Source organism: Uloborus diversus, chromosome 2, assembly GCF_026930045.1.
Source record: "Uloborus diversus isolate 005 chromosome 2, Udiv.v.3.1, whole genome shotgun sequence".
Lineage (NCBI taxonomy): Eukaryota > Metazoa > Arthropoda > Arachnida > Araneae > Uloboridae > Uloborus > Uloborus diversus.
Window position 1 is genome coordinate 106,104,824 of NC_072732.1, and position 24,841 is coordinate 106,129,664.

The following is a 24,841-nucleotide window of genomic DNA, read 5'->3' on the forward strand; positions in this document are numbered from 1 at the left end:
ATATTGTTTCTCTAACTTTTTAATACAAAAAAAAAAAAAAAACTTACATAATGGATATATTGGGTAAAAGTAGAGTTTGCACTTAAAACTTATTTTGCGGGTAATGTATAAACGATACGAAAACAAGCAAACAGGAAATAAATTTAATGAAAAGGAAACTCAATAAATAATCTTTGATTGTGCCACAAAATCTTAAACTGTATTTCTAAAACTACCGTCTGCACATTTAAAGCGCTTATATGTAATTAATCGTTCGCTTTTATCCAATCAACATATTCTCTTAAGAATACGAAAACTGCACTAAGAACAGCAATAAATCAACCCTCTAAAGCTGTAAAATAAACTACGAAGATATTTGAAACATTAGCCTAAATACACTGGGATCAAGCATTAAGCAGTTCAATATTGATGATCACATTTCGAAAGTGCTATTCATTACGTTTAAAGCAATTCAGAAAGTGTGAGTGGAAACTTTTGAACGCGACACTTCTTTCTTTAACCTGTAAATTTTTAAAATTTAAAGCTGTTATATTCAATTGAAGGAATTCTTTTCCCCCCTATAATTACTTACTTTTCAAGGACTAAATAGTTTCAAGTATTTTTAGAATTTCGAAAAAAAAAAGGGAAAATAATAAATAAAGAAAGATGAGAGCTAAACTTACCTTATGTTTCATTATGTCATTGTAGTAGTTATGAGTCATTACGAAGTAATGAAAATAATGTTTTGTAAAATACTTTACAAATGTATATTAAAGAACTTTTATTGCAATAAAGCTATGCAGAACGCCTTTCCAAAAAATTTTTTTGTCCGTGTTCACGTTTTGAAAATAATAGATGAGTGAATTGGAATGGTTTAAACATATATATACTTGACAATGGAAAAAATGGGAACAAACTGTGGAATTACATCGGGATGTGGTTTAAACAGACAATATTTCGTGCTCTGTTTTAACAGGATCTCAACTGTCCGGGAGCTTATTTATAGTTGATTGATTATCATGAGAACTAATTCTATCAGTACTTTCTTTGAAGGTATTTGAATCGATCTTTTTTATGTGTTACTAAACTTTTCAAGTTTTTCACAATCGGCTACTAATTTGTGTTATCTGATAATTCCCAAAGCATTTTATTTCTTTAAAAATTGTAGAATGTTTTAAAAATGTATTCATCATACATTTTGACACAACACTTTATTTTAATTTCGAATCCTTTGTTCAACGTGTCGAAAGTGATGTACTTCTTTTACGTTTAATTATATCCGAACTTCTTGTAAATCGCAAAAAACATTCTTATTCTAAAAAAAATTTCTTTATTTTTTTATGAAGCAAATGACTTTATATTCTGAATTTTTAAATCTAAATTTTACGTTTTTTATTCTTTTGACTTTACTGCTCGTTTGAAGATTAATAAGTTATTATTATTACTATTATAATTATCATTGTTGTATTTTGATATTAACATATAGAAATACAAAACCTCTTTCAGTTTTAAAATTATTGACATTACGAAACACATTAGCCATTAGAGTTACTTTAAGCAAAAAAAAAAAAATAATAATAATAATAATTACAAACTGTAGATATCTGCATTGGTTTGCGAAGAAATTTTCCCTTTTGAAGTATTTAAGTTAATTATTTTAGGATTTTTAGGCTTATTATATTCCCTTGTCTTTGAAAAAAAATGCGCCAAATGTTCATTTAAATGATATTTTATTAGACACAAATTAAAATTAATGTCTTAACTATTAAAACTTTTATTGATATATTTTTTTAAATTTATTAGTATTCAAGAGTTTAAGTACGTTTTTGTAACCCATGATTTGCTGGTATATAAATAAAAAATTGAATGCCTAGAAGCAAAATTCAGATTCTAAAAGAAACTATTCATAAACGTTTTGTTGCCCCTCTCTCCGAACTCGCCAGTAACACTTTGGCCCCAGATTCAAAGGAGGAATCCTAATGACAGTAAGCGATCAGAGGATGCCTCGAGTTTACATGTTGCTTAGCAACTAATAGGCACCAAACTTGTGCTATGTTCTAAACTGGCACACCTCTAACATATATCCTGCAGAGTTGCGACTTGATTTAATTTGCTCCTCTCGGTAGATTCTAAATAATTGATTAGCGATGTCTCTTTAATTATGCAATGATTAGCTTCATTGTACAGAAACATTGTGATAGTTCATACATATATATCGCATTAGAAGCTGTTGTTTATAGCAATTATATAATACACTTCGCTCGTGTTTGTTTTGAGCTTTTTTTTTTTTTTGTAATATTATATTCGGCTGATTTTTTATAGTGATAAGTTTTATATGAAAGAATTGCAGAGGACGATTTTAACTATACAACTTATCCCTAAATTCAATTTATATTACTATTTTTTTCCTGTTTTACTTCCTAAAAGACAAAAAAGTCAATGAAACTTGATTCCATATACAGGGTGTTCCGTTTTAACCTGCAAGACCTTTATTTTTGCAACCGTTAGTCCTAGATGTATACTTCCAATTGCAAAAATGTTCAAAATCAGATGCAGAGTTAAGATAATAAAAATTTGAAGCACAAACGAAAACAAGCTCATGTGTGCATCACATGACTTCCTTTTACTCCAATTTAATGTCATTTTCTCATTATTGGTAGTTTTAATATGATTCAATAGTTTATTCTCTAAATATCACCAACAGTGCGAAATTGAAACCAGATTTAAAAAATAAAAAATAAATAAATAAATTTCTCGCCACTAACAATGCTTTCCCCCAAAAAGGGTCAAAAGACCCCCTTTGGAGCATCCGAATGCAACCAAAAAAGGAGGTGCACAACTAGACCTCACTAGGAGTCTACGTACCAAATTTCATTTTTCTAGGACATTCCGTTCTTGAGTTATGCGACATATATACACACATACACACATACGCACATACATCCGTACATACAGACGTCAAGAGAAAACTCGTTGTAATTAAGTCGGGGATCGTCAAAATGGATATTTCGGGTGTCTGTACGTCCCTAGGCACATATCCACGTGTGGTCGGGTTGAAAAAAAAAACTCAACATTCTTTTGGGGGTGAGCAAAATGGAGGGCCGATTTTTGGGGGAAAATTTTTTTGCGAATACAATACTTCCTTTTTACTTCCTTTTACAAAAAACGCTTGTGTTGTTTCTCTGTTTGAATGTTGTTCTAATGCTCAAGAATTAAATACGTTGTATTCATGTACAATTTCAATAAACCTAAATTGATGTGACCAAGAAACAGCAGTCAACTCCCGATTATCTGAGGATTTGGGTGGCGCAAGCGCCTCGGATAATAAAAATCGCGAAGAAACAGCAAAAAGGCTAAAATGAGGGACTAATAAGTAAAACCTGCTCTTCCTCTCAAACTTGGCGTTGTTAATGCATAATACTTTCGACAAACTGTGAAAATATATACAGTACAATGAAACTGTTTTGTATTTTTGCATGACAGAACTCAACATCAAAGTACGTACGGTGAAACAAGAATAAAAAACAAGTGTGTGTACGATGAAGAAGTGCAATGAATAAATAAATAAATCAAACACCGAGTTAAAATTTAAAATTTTTCGACAAAAAAAAACATGCATAGCCATTTTGTAATCGGGAGTTTATTATAGGGTAAAAGTGGGAGAGACGCCATATGAGGAGAGACGTCATACCTTCTATAATTCAGTGATCGAGAAATAGATATATTTCTCAATGTTTTTAACTGCCCATAGACGCTCAATTCGCAAAGTGTCAGTTTTTGTTCGACTGCGTTCGAGTGGGACGTGCGTATGATGAAAAGATTATTTCATCGCGTGAATTTTTGGACGAAAATTTTGAGTCGCTGCAGTTTCGATGGATGTTAAATGTGCAAAAATGACGCCGTAAGGTAAGATTTTGTTTTATTGTATTATCTTGTTTGTTATTTACTTATTTTTATTAGATTTTGTTCATGCAGCTGAATACCTTCATATTTTATATCTACATGGCATCTCTCCCACACAATGAGGAGAAATGCCAACTGAAGTATAAACATTAAAGAGAGAATAGAATTATACTGTCTGTTCTCGAAAGCGAAGACTAGCACTCGGGAAAGAGTCCATTTCAAAAAGGGGCGGCAGGTTGAAGATGGGTACTTTCTGCACACCCTTGTTATGTCTGTCTTTTTCGACGCTACTTTTTAATAGGAAGAACTGCTGAACTGTTATTTTGCATTTTTTTACTTCCGGGTTTCCATCCCTATTTTGATAAAATCAGAGCGGACCTGACGCATGCGCAAATTCGTCGGAGCTTTCGGCAAAAGAAAATAGACAGTGCACTCCAAGCTTTCTTTGTTTTTTTTTTTTTATCTTTGCATTTTCTCTTCAGTGATATTTTCAACGTAGAGCGTCACTAGACACTGACTTAATCCACTGTGAAAAAAGTTCGACTGTTGGATATGCTAAAAATCGCTTCCGTTTACATTATGTAACTCTCAGCGAATTTTTGCATTTGTAATATCAAACGGATTTGTTGCAAAGGGAAGCTTCTAGAGTCTTCCATCTTTACTGTTTTTTTGGTTTCCCGTACTGTAATACGAAAGTGGTAACATTCTTAGCGGGGCAGTTGACGGAGTCGCACGCAGCTTCAGTTTGGTGAATGTGATTATGTTTTAAGTGCTCTCTTAGCATTACACTGGAATATTTTTACTGGCGGTAGAATGCCGAGAAAATATGTAAGGAATCATACAGTAGCCAAAGGGCAGTGGACTGAGGAAAATTTAATTCTGGCCATGGCAAAAGTAAAAAATGGTGAAATATCGGAAAACAAAGCTTCTAGACTTTATGGAATACCGATTCGCACCTTGAGTAGGCGCCTCAAGACTGGTGATACTAAAAAGACTCGACTAGGTCCTCAAGGTATTTATTAAACGTTTATTGTTAATTTAAGGGGTCTAAGAACTGTTAAAAACTTAACGCGATGCAACTGATGCCCATTATTCAAAAGCTTGTTAGTATATTTTTATAAAATTATGTTATAAATCGTATACCTTCCTTAAGTTATAAACCTCAATTTACATTTTTTTAAAATAATTTTTTTTCTGTCTTAAAATTTAAAAGAGGGAGAAAATATTTATTAAAAAAATTTAGTTGAGTTTTTAGTAAAGTTGTGGTTTAGGCTATAGAAATAGCCTAAATAAATATACAAAAAAAAAGTTGTATGAATATATGAAAAACTTTTTGAAATATCATGCACGCAAAACGAAAAACATAGGGGAAACCCTGCTAAAGTGTATACCCCGGGAAAAGCGAATTTTGCCTATAACTGCTAAATAATTAGTTGGCCGGCAGCCGCGTTGTCATAGCAACGGTCGCCTATTGCCGCTCCGTGTGCGGCAAACACATCGGGACGAGTTCACCTCACGCGACGCCAGTGAGCGAACCAAGTATGTTTTTGGGAAAAACAAATTAATTTACAGAGGTTAGTGTTTCATTTATAACTTTAATACTATTTGTGACATGTTCTTTGTTATGAGTGGGATTTGATGTACGATTATATAGCTTTCAACAATCCGTAGACGACGAGTTTAGATGCTCTGGTTTTTTAGTAATTTCTAGTAACCTCAAAAATATACCTGAAGGGCAAAGCGGATTGGGCAAAGTGAATATCATATTCACTTTGCCCGGTCATGACAATTCACTTTATCTGAACCTGGAAGTCCTTCAATATTATCTCAAGACAATACTACCATTGAAGACCGTCCTTACACTCCCATGGATGTTCTCGCCGCTTCACCCGAACCTGCATGTTCTACGAACTACTACAGTCCTTCAGTTTTACTACCTATTCCTCAGCCTGTTAAACCAATAACAACATGTAAACAAAACTACAGAGATCTACACTCCAAACAAGTACTCCAGTAAAGGATAATCAAAGACAAAAATTTGAAAAATCAAAAAAGACTGTCATGAATTCACTAGATGATGTTTCGACTAAAGCTTCTCAGAAAAAAGACCAAGTACCAAAAAGATTAATGAAAAATCTCTGCTACAAAACATAGGACAGTATAAGAGAATGATAAGAAGAAGGAAGTAAAGAAATTTGATGATGTAAGGTGCATTTTCTGTGATGAAATGTTCATTGAAGAAGACGATCACCCAATGGAAAACAGTATACAATGTCGTATTTGTACTCAGTGATGTCATAAAGAGTGTTCTGTTCAGCATTCGAAAATGTTAACGATTTTGTCTGTGATAACTGCAATGATTAGTATTGTAGCAGAATTTTTTTTAATATACTCCGAAATTTTGGATGTTGACTTTTTTTAAAAAAAAATTTCTTTGCTTGTTACAATAATAACTGCAATGATTGGTATTGTAGAAAAATGCTTTTTAATATGAGCCTTTAATTTTCGATGCTTATTTTATTCTTGTTCAGTTTCTTTGTTTGTAATAAAAACAATAATTAGCACTGCAGCAAAAAAATGTTTTTAAACATGTTCCTTTTATTTTCGACGTTCATTTTATTTTTAAGTTTAATTTCTTTGTTTGCAATAACTACAATAATTAGCATTGTAGCAAAAAAATGTTTTTTAGATACGTTCCTTTAATTTATTTTATTTTTAATGTTTAGTTTCATGGCAAATAATGTTGCTGTTCGCTTTGCCCTAGTAACGAATCCACTTTACCCGGGGTGTGGGGCAATGTGGATATTCATGCCATTGTTGAAAACTGGCCTTATATCTAATAGTGTAATTACTATCAAGGACAACTGTTATTGCATTACGCAAGTTCATTAAATGAAGACTGAATATAAACATTTGTTTCAATTTCTAAAGTTATAACTAAACGACAGTAATCAAGAAAAGCTTAAGGTATTCACTTTGCCCGGGTTTCCCCTACTTCTGAGAAAAAGAGGTCTAAGCAGATACTGTTAACATCAATCTCATTGGGAATACTTGACGTTTTTTTAGGATAACTCGTAAATTTTTTTGTTCGTAATTGGATTAGGAAGCACATACATTTTTTCCAGAAATATTTTTTTTAAAGTTAGAGGTCCTTAGAGCCCTTAAGTACGGAATGTTTTTTTATAGGTTATAGTACAGAAACTAATTATATCAATTGTTCCAGCATCACTTGGGAAAGAGAACGAAAAACGATTGGCTTCTTATGTCAAACGTCTAGCTAACGCTGGTTTTCCACTTGATAGATCGACTATTCGGTCTCTTGCCTATCAATTTGCTGAGAAGCTTGGAATTCAGCATAAATTTCCGAAAGAAAAAGAGAAGGCTGACCAGCATTGGCTCACATCTTTTCTAGAAAGAAACAAAGATGTCTCTGTTCGTCAAGCAGAAGGTCTATCTGTTGCAAGAGCCCAGGGAATGAACAGAGAAGAAGTAGGTGCATTTTTTAAACTACTTGAAGAAGAAATGGTAAAGCATGATTTGACTAACAGACCTGAAAATATATTTAATGTTGATGAAACTGGGATCCAACTTATAAATAAACCTGGAAAAATATTAACAGCCAAAGGTGCTAAGGACGTTCACGTGATCACACCTCGAGAAAAAGGAGAAACGATTTCTCTGGTTGCATGTTGCAGTGCTGAAGGTCGTTTTCTACCTCCAGTTTTAATAATGAAAGGAGTCAATAAAAAGGCTGAATTTTCTGATGGTTTGCCAAATGGATCCGTTGTCTATATGAACAAAAAGTCATCTTGCATTAATGCTGTGTTATTTTTGCGTTGGTTTAAGGAACATTTTCTACCCAAAAAACCAAAGACAGGTAAAACAATTTTGATATTAGATGGTCATACCTCTCATTCTAATTCAATAGATTTGTTAGATGTTGCCAATGAAAATGATGTGATAATTTTATGCTTACCAAGTCACACAACACAAGCCCTTCAACCTCTGGATCGTAGTTTTTTCAAACCTCTGAAAACTTTTTATTGTCAGGAAGCAAATGCATGGATGGTGAGAAACAAAAATAGAACTTAAACAAGACTACAGGCTGGGTCATTAATAGGGCAAGCATGGGGAAAAAGCTGAAACGGTAGGAAATGCCACATCAGGTTTCAAAGCCTGTGGAATATTTCCACTTAATCCCAGTGCAATTCCAGATCATTTTTACGCCGTATCTGATTTAATTCAATTAGCTCCTCCAGCAATTCCTCTTGCAAGTGCAGTAGTGCAGTCAGATCTGTATCCACAAAAACCATCAACATCCAGGTTAACATCGACTAATAAAGAAACACCAACAAAATTTCTTGAAGAGTCTCATCCCATTCCAAAACTACCCAGTTCGACTGTAAAACGAAAACAAGTTGCTTGTATTTTGACTTCTCCTGATAACATTAGTAAGAAAACGTCTAATGTCAATTTAATTAACCCGTTCGCACCCAGCGTCACGCGGACGCTACGCAACGATTCCTCTCCTATCAGCCCAGCGTCACTTATCCGCTACGCGCTCTGATCGACGCTGTAGTCCCAGCGTCACGTATATGCTTTCTCGAAATGGAACGATTGAATTGAATATTTAAATGATACTAGATGGCGCTAAATGGCTATAACTTTGATCATATTCGAGTCACATGGTATTTGACCTTCATGTACACGCTTTAGTTTCTTATTTGGGCCTCTCAATGTGATAGATTTTTTTTTTATGTAAACAACAGTGAATCACTGCTCTGCGCATATGATTTACGAGGTCTCAATTGCTCTTGCTTATATCTTTGCTTCTCTTTTTTTTTACGAGTAATTGAAAGAGATATACATCTAGCTGAATAAATTATGGGGGAGGGAAGGAAGGTTAAAATATTTTCGCGTATGTGTTCCAGACTTTTGGGATTCCCCGTTCAATGAGAGTACAGGAATGAGTTCAAGAGGCCTGAAGTTTATGATTATTTTTGAATCCTTTCTGATATTGTTCTTCTGTATTTATTCTTTTTCATTTGGGGATGAGAAACTGCAATAAAAATGATTAGCGAAGTGAGTGAAAGGGAATGTTTTCGAGTGAATTATGAAGCAGTTTTGAAACTTGTCGCGTGGGAAATATAACTAGTTTAAATTCGATGACCTAAGTTGTTTTAATCAAAATTACATAAGGAACATATTTTTTTGCTACATTTCTTTTTCTTTGATTCCACACTCACGATGTCAAACTCTAACTTTTTTTTTGTGCACATATCATTTAATTTTGTGCACATGGTTAAAGTTTTAGTATTCTACTTATTTCGTTCCTTCTAATAATGTAATAGTCTTTATATTAGTAATTAGTAATCAGTAGTACATTGTTTAAACAAAATTAAAATTTCAAGCCATTATTTTGAGATGCTGATTTTATATGAATATTTTTGTTCAGTTAGGCTTAACTGCTGTAAATGCTCGGGCCGATGGCGGCGTTCCATTTCAGAACGTTCGGTCCCGTAGCTGCGCTTCGTTTTCCGAGCGCTGGTCCTCAAGGGGTTTTAAAGGAGCAGCTAATAAACGCAAATTAACTGGTTCAGAATTGAAATCTTCATCTTCTGTCTCAGCATCTACCCCAATTATAGATGACACAAATGAGTGCGTAGAATGCTGGGAAAATTATTATTTAACAAAAAAAGAAGACTGACTGGATTAAATGTGTTTTGTGCCAAAAGTGGCTACATGAGTCATGTACTATGTATTCTCCAAATTGCAATAATTGCGGTTGGGAATTGCTTCGCAAAAAAGTACAAAAAATGTAATACACTGTAAAAAAAATTCGGAAACGTTTCTGAGTATATCGTGCAGCTGCGGTTCATGAAATTTTCAAAAACGTTTCTGAGTATTTCGGAATTCTCTTTCTATAATGTCCGGAAACGTGTCTGAGTATTTCGGAATCCTCTTTCTGTAATGTCCAGAAACGTGTCTGAGTATTTCGGAATCCTCTTTCTATAATTTCCAGAAATGTTTCTGAGTATTTTGGAATCCTCTTTCTGTAATTTTCAGAAACGTTTCTGAGTATTTCGGAATCCTCTTTCCGTAATTTCCAGAAATGTTTCTGAGTATTCTGTGCAGCTGTGGTTCATGAAAGTTTCGAAAACGTTTCCGAGTATTTCGGAATTTTCCAAACAATTTTCAAAAACGTTTCTGAGAATTTCGGAATCCTTTTTCCGTGATTTTTTCTAAAAAATAATTCTTTACTATAGTATTGCATACCATATCAGTTTCAATTCTTTCATATCTAAGAGCAATGAAACAAGCAATTTTAGAATCATTCGTGGATTTTTTTTTCTGAATTTCTAATGACAAATAGCATGGTTAACAGCATAACATATGCACAGTTATAAATTTTTGAAAATTTATGAAATAATATAGTAGTTTCATTCATAATCACAAAATCGTCGAGGGAGGGAAGGGGAGTACTTTCTCAAAAGTGGGATTGTTTGTTAAACAATATTAAACTTCAGTTTTTCTCTCAATATTTTCAAGACAAAATTATCAACATATTGTATTTTTAATGCAGAACTTAAAAACATATCTTGTATCAAACTTGATAGCTTTTATTTTCGGATAAAATTTGACAGAACTTACCTACACTTTGCGTTCCGAAATTCGTTCACGTCAAGTCAATTTCTTTGACGAACTAAGTGTACCGAAAAGTACCAACAGAGAAATTGATGAATTTAAATATGACACCAAAGTCCCCCTGCTGGAACCATTCGGGTTTATTCTTCTGTTCTTGCCCTTTTCCAGTTTATCACAAATATAGATACTTAATCAAAATAGGTTACTGATTTTATTTTTAGAGTGTGCGCAAAATGCATTATATATTTTATTTATTAAAACATTGAACTCTATTACATGATTATTCCATTTCATATATACGAGAGTCCCCCCCCCCCCACACCATAAGAGTGATGGTGCACCCATAAAATGATATAAAGCGCCCCCCACCTTAAAAAAAGCAACCCCTTGAAAATGTCAATGGCACAGTCTCTCACAATATGTGCATTGCATATTAATAACATAGTATTTAAAAACTGATCACTTTTAAAACGATGACATGAAATAGTATTACTTTTTATTTCAGCATGTAAATGCACCTGTTCCATTTTTGCCACTGACTCATTCTTCCTGACTGTCCTACATTAAACTAGTATATCCACGAAGGAAATGTTATTTTCGGAACTAATGTCAAGGAATTTTTTTATTGTTAACCACATTTAACAAAATGAATAAGCAGATGAATTAATTTCATAACTATGTTCTTACTAATAGATAACATGGTCATTTTCTAATAGTATAAATATTTTTAAATGAATGAATAAATTATAATAAAAAAAGATAAATTATACCGGCACATTTTTTGTGATGCGTATTACAATACTAGAAAATATTTGCATTACCATATTTCTAATGAATTAAACAATTGATTTTTTTTTCTTTTTGAACCAAAATGTATGTACATCCAAGTATTTCGAAATAACTTTTCTGTGATTGCTTCTCAAATATAAATCTTACTTCTTTTGCGTAATTAATCAGTTTCAGTTAGTTACAACAAATAGTACACCGCGAAAATAGGTATGTAAGATAACTTTAAATTAATTCGATAAACCGAAAAACAGTTACAATTAGAGCCTCATCAAATGCAAATCAACAAAAATATAAATGTATATAACAACATGTTTTAAAATATTCATTAATACTTACAAGTGAACATGAGCGGAAGAAAATCTAAGTACCTCCATTACAACTGAATAAGTAATCCAAAGGGTTTCGTTTCATTAAGTATAAACACGGGTGTTGAAACTATTCACGCTTGAACACACAATATATATCTAATTATGGTCGCATTGGAAATTGTAAAGAAGCAAATGGTTATTAACTAACTTAATAGCTGCGTACATCGTCTAAAAAATCAAGGGCAGTCCAAAATGCAAAGGCGTAAAATTGGTTTCGACACATTTTACTACTCTCTAGACATGAAATAACAAGCAATCCATTGCTAAACAGTTGCTGACTGCAGCAACCATAGATAAGAAAAAAAGAAGTTCTCGTTATTTCCGACTCATTGGCGCCTGTGTTGGAAGGATGAAATAGGTTTCGAAGCGTTGCGTCATCACTTCCGCTTCTAGATATCTTGAAATAACAAAAAGCTTTCTGAATATTGAGGAGTTCGCTATTGGATGAAGGATTCCTACTATTTCGGAAACGTTTCCGATACATCCAGAAACGTTTCCGAAATTTGTTACAGTGTAATTCTATATAAGGCATCTCTCCCACACCATAGGGCATCTCTCCCACACTTTGTGGGAGAGATGGCCAGCTGTGTACTTGCAATTTTTATTGTTAATTTCTTTTTAAATTCATTCTAAAACTACTTAATTGTAATTGTAATGCTTAATATTAGTGTGTCTTTCGAATAAAAAATAAATGGTTGTTTTATAATGATTTTTTATATTTTTTTCCGAATTTCTACAAAAAGTATGGCGTCTCTCCCACTTTTACCCTAGTCTTTTTTTTCATCGTTACATGAACAGGAAAATAAGTCGTCCCCAAAGCGAACAATGTTTTTCCGTCTCTCCAGCGAGTTTGTCTACACTGGGTGATATTAGTCTGTGGTGATATCACCCCTTTTGGGAGTCACTGATCTAAACTTATACTTTTGATGAGGAAAGGAAAAAAAGATCATCTTTTGGCTTCATCACACTTCCTGGCAGTTTCACTACTAACATAAGAAAGCACTTGCGTTGAAGTACCGCTGTAAAAAAAAAGGGAAAATTCTCTCAGAAGTCCTTCTGATTAATTAAAGCCATCTCGCGGCTAATTGTTTGTGCCCCCAACCTGGGTTCTAATTTCACCCATACTCCCATTTGGCGCCTTGCCTGATGGCGGGGACACTTTTAGATTCTGGAAGGCAAGAGAAAAGCATGCTCGATCTCTTTCTAATCGGTGGTGTTATGGGGTGATGAATGTACATAAAAAAATTCTCCATCTGCACCTGTTGTCTCTTTTTTGGCATATTTTTAGGAACTGTATGCTTTTTAGTACGATTCAGGCCATGAAAACATTTCGCGGGCCTGTGTAGGTTGGGGAACAGGTATGTCGGAAAGGACATCATCAGGTGTCATTTGCAAATCCATCATATCAAAGAACGCGTGCGGAGGATGAGAAGCGAACAATGAGCTGACGTAAATGATATGATGCATGTGTCATGACTAGGTTTGGCGATATTTCGTTTTAAACACCTGTTGCGTTGGTATCAATGAACGGAGTACCAGCTCTTTTTATTTTTTTAGTTAATGAATATGATATTTTATTCTAAAGAAGTATGTAATTTAAGAGATGGGTTTTTATAAAAAATTATTAAAATATTTCAATAATAATGGTTTACAAGTATAAGCCAATTTCGTAGTTCTGTTATATTTTTATAAAGAGATTCCGATATTACATTTAATTGATTTTGCACACCTTGCTTCTTTTAAAAGAAAAATGATCAAAAAAGCTTTGTGCTTCAAAAGAGTTTTTACAAGGTTTATTGAAATGCTTAATTGAAAAGGATTTTCCATTAAACATTTAAAATATTAGAACCAATAACAAGAATGATTTTTAGCGTGTCTAGTGGCTTTAGTTTAGAAAATCCAAATTACATAAGATTCGAATTATAGCTTTCTTTGGGAGATTTTAAACACTATTTCGGAGCATTTTTATTCACGCAATCGATAACTGTTTCATTGTTGTACACAAAGCCAAAATCGTAATAATGAAAAAAAAAATTCCTGTTTGTTAGCAAATAAAATACTGTTACAAATTTTGTAAATAGTAATTATTTTTATGATGAATTTGTTGTAATCCGGCTAAATTTGGCATCTGTTCTATTAATTTTCATCCAAAATCACCTTAGTAACTTAACCTGTAAATTTTTCTTGTAATGAATATACAGCCCCCCAAAATTCGAATGAAGTATATGGTCCTCTGATACGATTTGTGAATGGAATAAAAAGAAACATCTAGAAAGAAATCGAAGCGCGTCGAATTTTTTGGATATTTCTTTGCTGATTATAAATTGCCGTGCGTCCTGTGAATTGGAGAGAGAAATAATTTGGTTTTAAATCGTCTCAGCCGTTGCGCTGGAGAGCTTGTATTAGCTCTGTTATTGTGAAGCCTTTGCGCTGTATTTTTGTGTATTTTGAAGTAAATACGTGTGCCACCGTTGAGTTTCGGGTAATAATTGATATTTGCCAAATAGCTATGGTTAATTTAGCAGTTGTTACGATATTTATTGTACATAGTTGTAAATAAATCTCCTGTGTTTTTCTGAAGAACTGTGTCGTCATTAAAGAATTTCTTGAAGTGGTCGAACTCGTAGCAACATGAAATTCATTTTAATATAAGAGGAAGGTTTTTAAAAGTGTTTTCAATTTTCCCTCTTGATTCTGCTTTGCGACTAACAAACTTTAGCAGTCGTGATTATTTTTCCTTGTTCATGCTTCCTATCTATCTAGAAAAAATTTAAATTTTAAATATGTTCTGACCCGCGAATTTCATCTTATGGTATGATTGGCAATCAGGGTCTCTTTTCATTATTTTTTTTTATTTTCATTAGCTCTTAGTATTTTTCAATTTTTTTTTAGATAAAAATATTTTTATTTTCAATTCTGAGCTATAAAAATTTGAAAACACATGCTTTGATTTTTTCCGTCACATATGATTAATTTCTGACTATGGTACAATCTTAGACTTCCATAGTCGAAGCTAATCAACGTTCTTCTCTTCCCTACGTGGACTACATATAATGAGATGAAGGTGTAGTTGGTGAAAGTGGTATAAAAATAATGTAATATATTTCACGGTTTTGTCTTTCTCCACATACAATTAGCTTTATTAAGCGTTGAGAATTTTTTTTCTCTTTTATTCAAAGATTTATTTTCTGATGATAATGTTATACATGCAAATTTTATTGATTTTAAATTTTTGCCATTTACTTAAGTTTAATTGCTTGTGTTCAAACAAGTTAAATCATTCGTTGAAAATAAAATATTTTTAGATCGAATGTTTGCTGAAGATTAAAGCCATGGCATTGAAGGTACTTTAAAGGGTAGGAGGAGCTTAATTTGTTATCTCTGCGAATTAGAACTAAATTTGTATATCCAAGCAGCTATGATCTCGAAAGGAAATTTATTTCAGCAAAGTTATCGAAGAAAGCCATTAATGGTTATTGAAATACCTCTTTTGTTATTTTCGTTTCAAAAATAAAACAAAAGACGCTTATAGGTACATTCGAAAACGCTTAAAATAAATTTCATTCAGCAATAATATTTTATTGTCTTTTCCATGTACAATTTTTGAGGTTTCATAATTGAAAAATACTTCACTTAAGTATTGAATCATTGAATATTATTTTAATTCAGCACTTAGGAAAACATCCGTTGCCATTTTCTGAAACAGCAGAATTCAGCAATAAACATTTATTGCTTTTCTAAAATGTATCGGAATAGCTATTTTTTACAATTAATGTCCTGCCATTAATATTCGCAATATCGAACTGTAACAACTGAGGCATCACTCCAATATTTAAGACCCTCTTCCCTCCCTCCCTCCCTAGAACACTAATGAAAAACTTAACTGGAACATTTTAACGTATCGAACGGCAAGAACTTATTCGTAACCTAAACTACAGTGACAGAAATATTCATAAATTTTTTTCAGAATGCTAAAGACAAGTAGCGTTCTACATTTTCAATCTTCACGAAGTGGTGCTTAGTAAATAACTAGTGTAACGAAAAAAAAAGAATAATTTCTGTCTCCACGAACATTCTATTCAATGTTGCATGAAATGAGTCGATCAGAAAAACTTCAGTTTCTAGCCAAATGATGGTTTTCATGGCAAAACCATTTATTCGGTTGTAAACTTAAAATTGGCATTTTACAGCTCAAGATGGCGGAATCACTCGAAGTTCAGTTTAAAAGGCATTCTAAATAAAAAGAATCATTTTCAAGCTCTTTCATTTGAAGTTTCAAGAAAATATTAGCTACATTCAAACTAAAATGCACACGTAAAACAAAAATGATACTTTACTACTTTTTTTAAAAATTATCTTTTATCTCTGAAAGAATGATGAGTTTTTAGTTCTACAGTTTAACAACCACTCAATAACATATTTTAAGAATGATAATGATGCATTATTTTTATATTAACTTTATAATTGGTATATTTTGTCATTCTAGACTAATTATTGAAATTACTGCGTTCATTATTGCATTAGTATGAGAGTTATTTTTAGAGACCAGATTGTATGCAAATTAATGTGTGTAAATGCAGTTCTTAACATTTGAAATAGTAAAATCGTCATTCAGGCAGTCCCTCTTGCTTTTTTAGCCTACTTTCCCAGTAAAAGTCAGAAAAAGAAGAAAAAAGCATGAAAGAAGGCTTAATGCATCTTAAAAATATCGCAAAAAGCAATAAAAAAAGTCAAAAATAAATTAAATAATTAAATAATTATCGAAAAATTAAAATTTGGAATGTAGGATATTGAGATGGGGAAAAATGTCTGTCGGTCTGCCCCCCCCCCCTAATAACTTTTGAATGAATAGTCCGATTCGAACAAACTTTTTTTTGTTCGAAAGATCTCGGCAAGGACACCTCATTCCCATATTTCACTTTTTGATTTGAACTATTTTTTGTTCAATTTTGAACAGTTCAAAAAAACTTAACATTAGCGCCTACGGGGAAATTCAAGGCAATTCCGAACTGTGAGTCGAATTTTCTTCAGACAAACTTTGCAGGAAAAAGCGTTTGATGAAAAACTTGTATATAAAATATCTTTTTGATTTGAACAATTTTCCGTTCAATTTTGAACAGTTCAAATCCCTTAACATTAGCGCCTACGGGGAAACTGAAAGTCAATGTAGATTCCGTACTTGAAGGCGGATTTACTTTAAACACAAATTTTGTTGGAAATAGCTCTTGACGCCAAACTCAAGACTTCGACTCCGAGAATTTAGGGGCCCTTGACTCCGACTCCTGTGCCCGACAATTAATCGGACTCCGACTCCCCGACTTCGACTCTGACTTCGTAGCTTTGGCAAAAATTTATACACGGAGGACAAATGACTGACTCCGATTCTTAGATATTACCCCAAAATGAGATTGACTCCGACTCCACAGCTATGGTTTTAAGTGTGAAAAAATTATTGTTGATATGACTTGTTTTTATTTTTACGCTAAAGTTCAATTTAGGTACTCAGTTTTTGGCGAATAAACTCGAAGTCATTTATATTTCTACATAAAGATATGCGCAGACGATTTTTTTTTTTTTTTTTGACAAAGAAAATTATTTCTTTAAATTGACATTTTATTTATAATTTTTGTTTGGTAAGTGCATTAATTCATTTAAAAAAATGTTTTTGGCAACAGGGGAAAAACGATTTTTTTTTTTTTTTTGATATGATGTATTTATTTTAATGTGCTAATTAATTTTAATTATTATTTTTTCGTTTTGAAAGCTGTAAGATTTTTTAAATGGAAAAAAGTGTATTAGCTGCTTTGTTTAAAACTCAGCTTAAAGTATTTTAAAAATATGTTTGAAAAAATTTGCGATTTTAGCTATTTTTGAGAATATTGATCAGGTACTAGAAAGTAGTATGAGTATACGGGAAAGTAGGCTCGTCTAGTTCTAGACAGAACTTCTTGTTTACTTCTTCCCCTTGATCTTTTACAAACAGGGAGTTGCATTAATTACATTAAAGGCTGTTTTCTCTATCTTCCAGGTATTTAATGGAAGTTTAGTATACTATATGGTTTAATAGTAGTGTTTCAATGTTTTGGCATTATATTAGCCCCTACGGCGCCGTGATTCAGTCCCTTCGCCGATTCACATAGTAATGACGCAATATCTGCCTGGAGTTAATAGGCTGGGTGAGAAATTGCCAAATTTCGTTAGGTTTGCTGATATTTGGCAGTTTTTTGACTGCTTAGTTCATTACTGGCACATGCCCGTCATGAAGGTCACGTGTGACAAAGTCATACATCAAACAACCAGTCAAAAGTAACCTATACTGCCGTGGATAGGTAAACCGCAGTATCTGCAAAAATTGGTTTTTGAGATATTTGAAGAAGCATGTTTTTGATTCCTCATAAACAATACTAAAATGTTAGAATAGAACAACGATTTCGATCTTTATTTTCAGCGTAAGTTAAATACGCTAGTTTGTAGAAAAATGGATAAAAAATGCAAAAAGAAGAAAAATTTTCACATAGAAATACATACCTACATACGAAAGTACATAGATAGATACAATGGCGGATCCAAGAGGGGCTAAGGAGGCTATAGCCCCTCCTTGAGGTCTGAACTTACACTAGATAAAATCGAAATTTCAGAGACTTTTAATACTGCAATACATTTGCGAATTTAAATATACATTATATTTAAATAGACTACTATATATAGTGGCATATTAATGGAAGAAGAGGAGGGGCTGTAACCCCTTCTCTCATTTGATCAAAACTAAAAACAGATTAAATTGTGATCTGTAATGGAATGGAAAGGCTTAGAGAAAATAGTTTCGTTCTGCAATCTTTTTTTTTTTTTTTGCATCTGAGAGTTATTACTTTCAAATTAAACCAGCCATATATATTTTACTTCGTTCCCAGGCTAAGGGTGCTGTAGCCCCCCCCCCCCCATGATGTCAGAAATAACCCTAGACGAAACGCAATACTTTTACAAATTTAAACATGCATTATATTTAAATAAATATATACACTATATATGGTGGCGAATTATTGTTAGGTTGGGGACGGGGGGGGGGCGGTAGCCCGTTTTCCCATTTGGTCAAAACTTACAACAGATCACAATGTGATTTTTGAACTTCAGGGTCAAAAACTTCTAGAGACAGCCCATAAACTTTCCCCATTTTCCAACTGAAACGCCACTAAAGTCAGCCTTTTGAAGACTTAGTCGTTAAAATATTTTCATAGAGAGCCTCCAAAACTTTCCGTTTCCTAAACGCAACCAAATATCGACTGAAATTGCGTGGTTCAGACTTCACTGACGAAACCTTTCCAGAGGGCCTCCGAACGACTTTCCTAAGCGTCACCAGTTATAGCTTAAATTTACGTGTTCAATGTCGAAAAACATCCGGAGAAGACCCGCCTAGTAACATAGATTACCAGAAATTGAGTAAAACTCCTTCTTAAAGACTGAAATTCTGAAAATTTTCCCAAGTAAATCACCAAAGAATTCCTCTCCTGAACGTTCTCAAAGATAGCCTATAATTGTGTTTTTCCTGAGTTCCTCAGCGAAAAATTTTCAGAGAGCCCCTGGACCTTCTCCATCACATTCCAGTTAACATAGATAGCAAAAAATTGTGTTTCTTAAACTTTAATTTGTGCAAATTTCTGGAAAGAGCATTCGATTCCCTAATACCTAATATCGCTAAAGGTAGCTTGAAATTGACTATATCTAGGAAAAATACTCGGAAAGGAACCCCAACCCCGTCTCACCTAACCTTACCACCAAAACGTTCCAAAATCTGCGTTTCTGACATCAATTTTGTAATTTCTTGTGAGGGTCCTGACCCCTTCACGCATCCGCTTCTTTTTACTCCCTCTCTCTAGCAATAGCCGGTGTAAAATGTTAATCCCATGCTTTTATCTTCATTTTTTTGATCGGAAGCCATACCATCATGTTGGCATACCTCTTTCTGTTATGCGAATGTATTTTTATCTACCAATGTGATAATCTACTCAACTTACAATGAGGCTTTTGCCTGGACATGATTTTAACTACTCCAGACTCATGAGCATAAAGCTAGAGCGCAGCTGCAATCTCTGGATGCTGTAACTGACCTTTACGGTGTTTGCTTGCAATTCCGCCTTAGCTCTGGCCATGGCGCAGTAATTTGTAGCTATATATCCAATTGAGATGTATATAAAGCTTTCAGACCTTTAATACATTCGCGAAGTATTTATATTCTTCAGATTACATTATATATGAGTTAATTTCAAGTAAAAAACCATATTTTAAATCCTGAATTTGAGAGAGGGATGAGGGATCGCTTGTAGAGAAAATTTCATATTTTTTTTAAACAGGGGTGTCTGTCCCTCTAAGAGCGATGGCTCTCCCCCCTCGAATTGAGAGTACTGGCAAAAACGAAAAAAAAGACCCTCTGAAACAGTGACTCCCCACTTGAACCAAGGTTAGCCCCCCCCCCCCCCCCTCCTTATTTGTTTGAGTTCTAGATCCGCGACTCGATAGATATGGAGGGATTTCAATAATTATTTTGAATTTAACTCTGCAGAAAATGTGGACAATTAATGACGGACATTGGTCCTCTTCTAAATTGAGTGGTCATTTCTAGCTAATTCTTTCTTTTTATACACTTATTGAAAATGATTTAAATTTTAGAAAATAAAACAGAAATATGTCTGTTATTAATCCTCATATATTTATTGACGCGTAGGAAAATTATAAATTATATTTTTTTATGATTTTATCAAAAGAACTAAGTAAAATTTGTAAAAAATTTCACCAAATGGTCAAGTTCATTCTAGTTTATTAGATTTTTTTTCAAGAGTGCTTTTAATTTCTGTGGTGCAATATTTCTAAAAGACAGTTTTGATCGAACGACTTGTCTTCAAAGTGTATTTGCTGATGAATTAACAAAAGATGCTTCGTCAATCATGGTTAACTCTCACTACTGCGGAGTGTGTCTTAATGTAAAGAACACTCATTTACATCTATAAAGTCAAGTTAATTCATGTTTGAATGTTCTTGTACATAAAAGTATTTCCCCTTTTTTTCTTTCAAAAAAAAAAAAAAAAACCCACCCACACACACACGCACACAAAGTTTTTTTCTTTCAAAACATTCAATTTAGTTTTATGGAACAAGTAAAGTATAGGTAAATAGACAGATGACATATTGCCTAAATCGCAACAGATTTTAACCTAAACCATTTTTGTAAGCTAATGATTTCTGAAATATTAAATTAAAATAAAAATTGTTATGATCTTCCTTTTAATCTAATATCACTTTGTAAAAGTACTAAAAGCTTCAAAAAATTTTAAATTTTTTGAGAAAGTTTGTAAGTTAAAGAACAATAAAATGAGCATTACTAATACAGTTGATCTCTAAATGGAGTGGGGGGGGGGATTGATTCATTGCATTGTGTGCCTCATCTTCTAAACTTTGATTTTTTTCTAAAAAACTTCTACTTCTTAATTTGCCGAATAAACTTTCAAGCCCCACACATTAATTGAGATCTTAACGCTAGCAATAGCCGAGAGCTCTAAAAAAAGAAAGAATATATTCTTTTCGGAACCAATAGCCGAAAGTTAATTCCGAAATGCGGGTCCAATAATTCACTGAAATTCGTTCGTTTAAGGAAATATATTTTAGTGATTGAGAAGATAAATAATTCTTTTACTATTAATTCCTTTGGCGAAAATGGTATTGTCAGCTGTAATCCATTTGTTTTTTTTTTTTTTTTTTTTTTTTACTATACATGCTTATGCGGTTTGCTTTCTTAGATGTTTTTGATCCTCATTCAAGAAGTTTCGCACTTTTAAGCTTATTCCTACTATTTGGTCAGGAATAATTTCGATTTTGGTCTCAATTTCTTAAAACTAGTTTGTTTCATTTGTAATTCTTACGTTTTTATTTACGTTGGATTTATTTATTTATTTATTTATTTTAAACTTCGTGGCTGCGTTCCTTTTATGTCAGGGGTTCCCAAAATTTTCCGATTTGCGATCAAAATTTTCTCGCGGCACCCTTGTGCCAGCCCAAAATCGGGTAGCTTTCGGAATGGTGAGCATCAACATTCACGTGTCCAAGATATTGGCAAAAAAACGAATATTTCCGGTGAATCACCGGTGATAGTCGATATTTTTCAATGTTTGTTTTTTACGGCAATCGCGGGAACTTACTTTTTTGAATTTGGCGTGCAAAAAAGTGGAGGATCGCAGAGTGGTTGGGAGAGGCTCAACGGAGAGATCTGAATGGGAAGTATTATTATATTATGCTTTCAGTTACCATCATGCATTGGTCGAGACAGCATCGCGCTTTTACTGCGAAGGCGTATTTTTCTAACAGCCGCTCGATCGAATTGGGGACTAAAACTGGCCTGCATGCTTGCCTGATTTAGCCTCTGTGACTATTTCCTGTGGAGTTATCTGAAGTCGCAGGTTTATAACGATCGTCCGCATTTTCTAAGCAAAAATTACACTACTGGCCATTAAATTTGCTACGCCAAGAAGGTGACATGGTACAGACATGAAATTTAAACGACAGGAAGAAGATGATGTGATATGCAAATGATTAGCTTTTCAGCGCATTTAGACAACGCAGGCGGAACAAGTGCGAACCAACGATATGGCATCCAGTCATTCATATGCCACCATTAAGGCGCGGATGTGAATGTCACAGGAAAATTTGATGCCCAGTTTCCACCAGATGGAGACACCTGAGCTCTCTTCGATGCGAAACTGCAATAGGAATTTAATGTTGTCAAGAGCATTCACAGTCAAACGACCTAAGGGATCTTTTACATGCCGATTAATGGAATGTATACCTAATGAATTAAATTAAGCATCTGTGTAATTTTATTTTAACAACATGTTGTTAATTTTAACAACAATACATATCATATTTTACAACGCAGGTAATGATTTTTTTTTTCTTTAATACGATGTTAGCAAAACACTCTATTGCAAGAAATAGCAAATATCTTTATCTTGAAGAAAATAAGAGTTTAAAAATAAAAAAGAAAGCAATACAGAAACAAAAAACTCAAAAAAATTTACCTCGTATTCAATTTTTTTGTTTCTTTGCTTGTAACGCAGGTAGCGGTAATTTTCAGCTAGTAATTTATAGTTAAATGCCCCACATGCCTGTTTTTTGTTACGTTTAATGCTACCTTCACAATTTACTGAAGATGGATGCATAGATGCTAATTAAAGAACTCCTCAGTACAAAGTCAGTGAATAACAATCAGAAAATGTATTCCAATGATGCAAATACAAATATTTTTTATGGAACAACATCGAATAAGAGATTTTTTCGTCAACTAAAAACACTGTTTTTCTTTTGGGATCATAGAATCACAATTCAGTAAGAATTAAAAGTAATAATTTCTAATAAATTACATACTACATGAGTTAATATGACCGAACGTAATTTCATAAATTAATCACAGTAAAATATTCAAGTAATTTTCTATTTTATTTTCCTAAAAAAACTTTGATACCGCAAAAAGTTTGTTGCATCAACTTCAAGTTTTTTTTATTCATTTATTTTATTTATTTTACCTTCAAACACGAATTCTTTTTGGGCATTTAATATGTTCCATGATCAAGCTTAAATATTGGGAGAAAACATCAGTAAAAAATCTAGGTAATTTGTTACTCAGAAAGGAGAGAGATGTTAAAAATAATATAAAAGTTCAAATAAAATTTTTATCAAAGTATAAAATGAATCTGAAATGAACCATGCCAAAAATATAAAGAGTTAAAATTTAAAAAAAAAAATCAATAATTATTTATTCTCATTCTCAAGCACACGAAATGTGTAGAATTTCATTTTTCGCTGCTGTCTTAGAATCTAAAATTAGTTTTTAAATGGCAAAACACATTAACATGTAAAATTGCTCGTATTATTAAGAAAACTTTAAAAGGGAGCACTGCAACTTACCTAGTTTGGGTAAACTTAATTTTCTTTTGCATATAATTTTGTTCAAGATATGTTTCCTATAAGTATGACGTAGATAAAAACTGCATGTTAAAACAAAAAAGAATAGAAATTTCAATCACTGATTCACCATCAACGCATCTCACTCTGGCTGTCTTTCGTGCAACATGCGTCTACAAAATCCACGAAAATCCAAAAAGAAAGAAAGAAAACCACGCCAATGAGACTGGGGGGTACGAAAGAGGCAATGAACGCTTGTTTTTATTTACTTTGCCGATGGCAATCTGATGGACCAAAGGAGAGGGGCTGGATTACAAGGTCACACGACCCAGCTGGTTTGAAAGACGAAACGGACATTTCCCGGTTTCGGACGGAGTACGCGACACGGCAAAAGGCAGACGAAAATTGGGAACCTGCAGTTGTTGCACGAGGTTCTCGTGTTCTGAATTGACTCAAACGCTGAGAAAATTGCTGGCTAATAGGAAAATTTAAGGGGAAAATGGTGGGTTTTATAAAAATATTCATTTTCGGAAAATTTTGTTGATGCAAGATGCAACAGCTGAGAAAAAAGGACAGGGGTCTTTCGGGAAGGGGGGGGGACCCCATGGACCCCCCCCCCTTGTCTACGTCCTTGAATCTGAACATTGTTGCATGGTAAAAAATTGTGATGCCTCGTATAAGAAGAAGAAAAGCGTATCGGCACGTTTCTGCCTTTGATGGAGGTCGAATTGTAGTCTACGGGGATTGCGGTTTATCTTATCGCAGTATTGCTGATCGCGTCGGTCGAGATCCTGACGGTTAGCAGATTATGGATTCGATGGGTTCAGGATGGTAATACAGATCGCCGTGCTGGTTCTCAACGGCCAGTAATCACTATCAGCCGAAAGGACAGGCATGTTATTTCCATGCCCTTAATGGATCGTACCGCCACGTCACCAGCCCTGAGTAAAGAAATGGGTCATTTGCAAGACAATAAGTGGCTGCACGAACAGTTTGACGACGTTTACAGCAGCATGGACTGTCAGTTCGGAGACCATGGCTGCGGCTACGAGTAACGCTGCATCACAGACACGAGCGCCTTCAATGGTGTGATCAGCGACGAACCTGGGTGTACCAATGGCGAGACGTCCTTTTTTCTGATGAGCCCAGGTTCTGCTTACAACATCATAACGGTCGCATCCGTGTTTGGTAGCACCGTGGTGAACGCACAC

At 33.7% G+C, this 24,841-nt stretch overlaps 1 protein-coding gene across 1 annotated transcript; it reads left to right on the plus strand.

Moving 5' to 3' along the window:
- Window positions 1-4,695: 4,695 nt before the first annotated feature.
- LOC129216469 (tigger transposable element-derived protein 6-like) lies at window positions 4,696-24,432 on the plus strand. Its single transcript, XM_054850682.1, has 3 exons — window positions 4,696-4,894; window positions 7,106-7,648; window positions 24,365-24,432. The coding sequence occupies exons 1-3, from the start codon at window positions 4,696-4,698 to the stop codon at window positions 24,430-24,432; spliced, it is 810 nt and encodes a 269-aa protein (XP_054706657.1).
- Window positions 24,433-24,841: the final 409 nt, after the last annotated feature.

Coding starts and splice junctions, on each gene's coding strand:
- LOC129216469 (XM_054850682.1), top strand. CDS start 4,696: ATGCCGAGAAAATATGTAAGGAATCATACAGTAGCCAAAGGGCAGTGG. Junction 4,895..7,105: donor GACTCGACTAGGTCCTCAAG/GTATTTATTAAA, acceptor CAATTGTTCCAG/CATCACTTGGGAAAGAGAAC. Junction 7,649..24,364: donor AAAGGCTGAATTTTCTGATG/GTTTGCCAAATG, acceptor GTCGAATTGTAG/TCTACGGGGATTGCGGTTTA.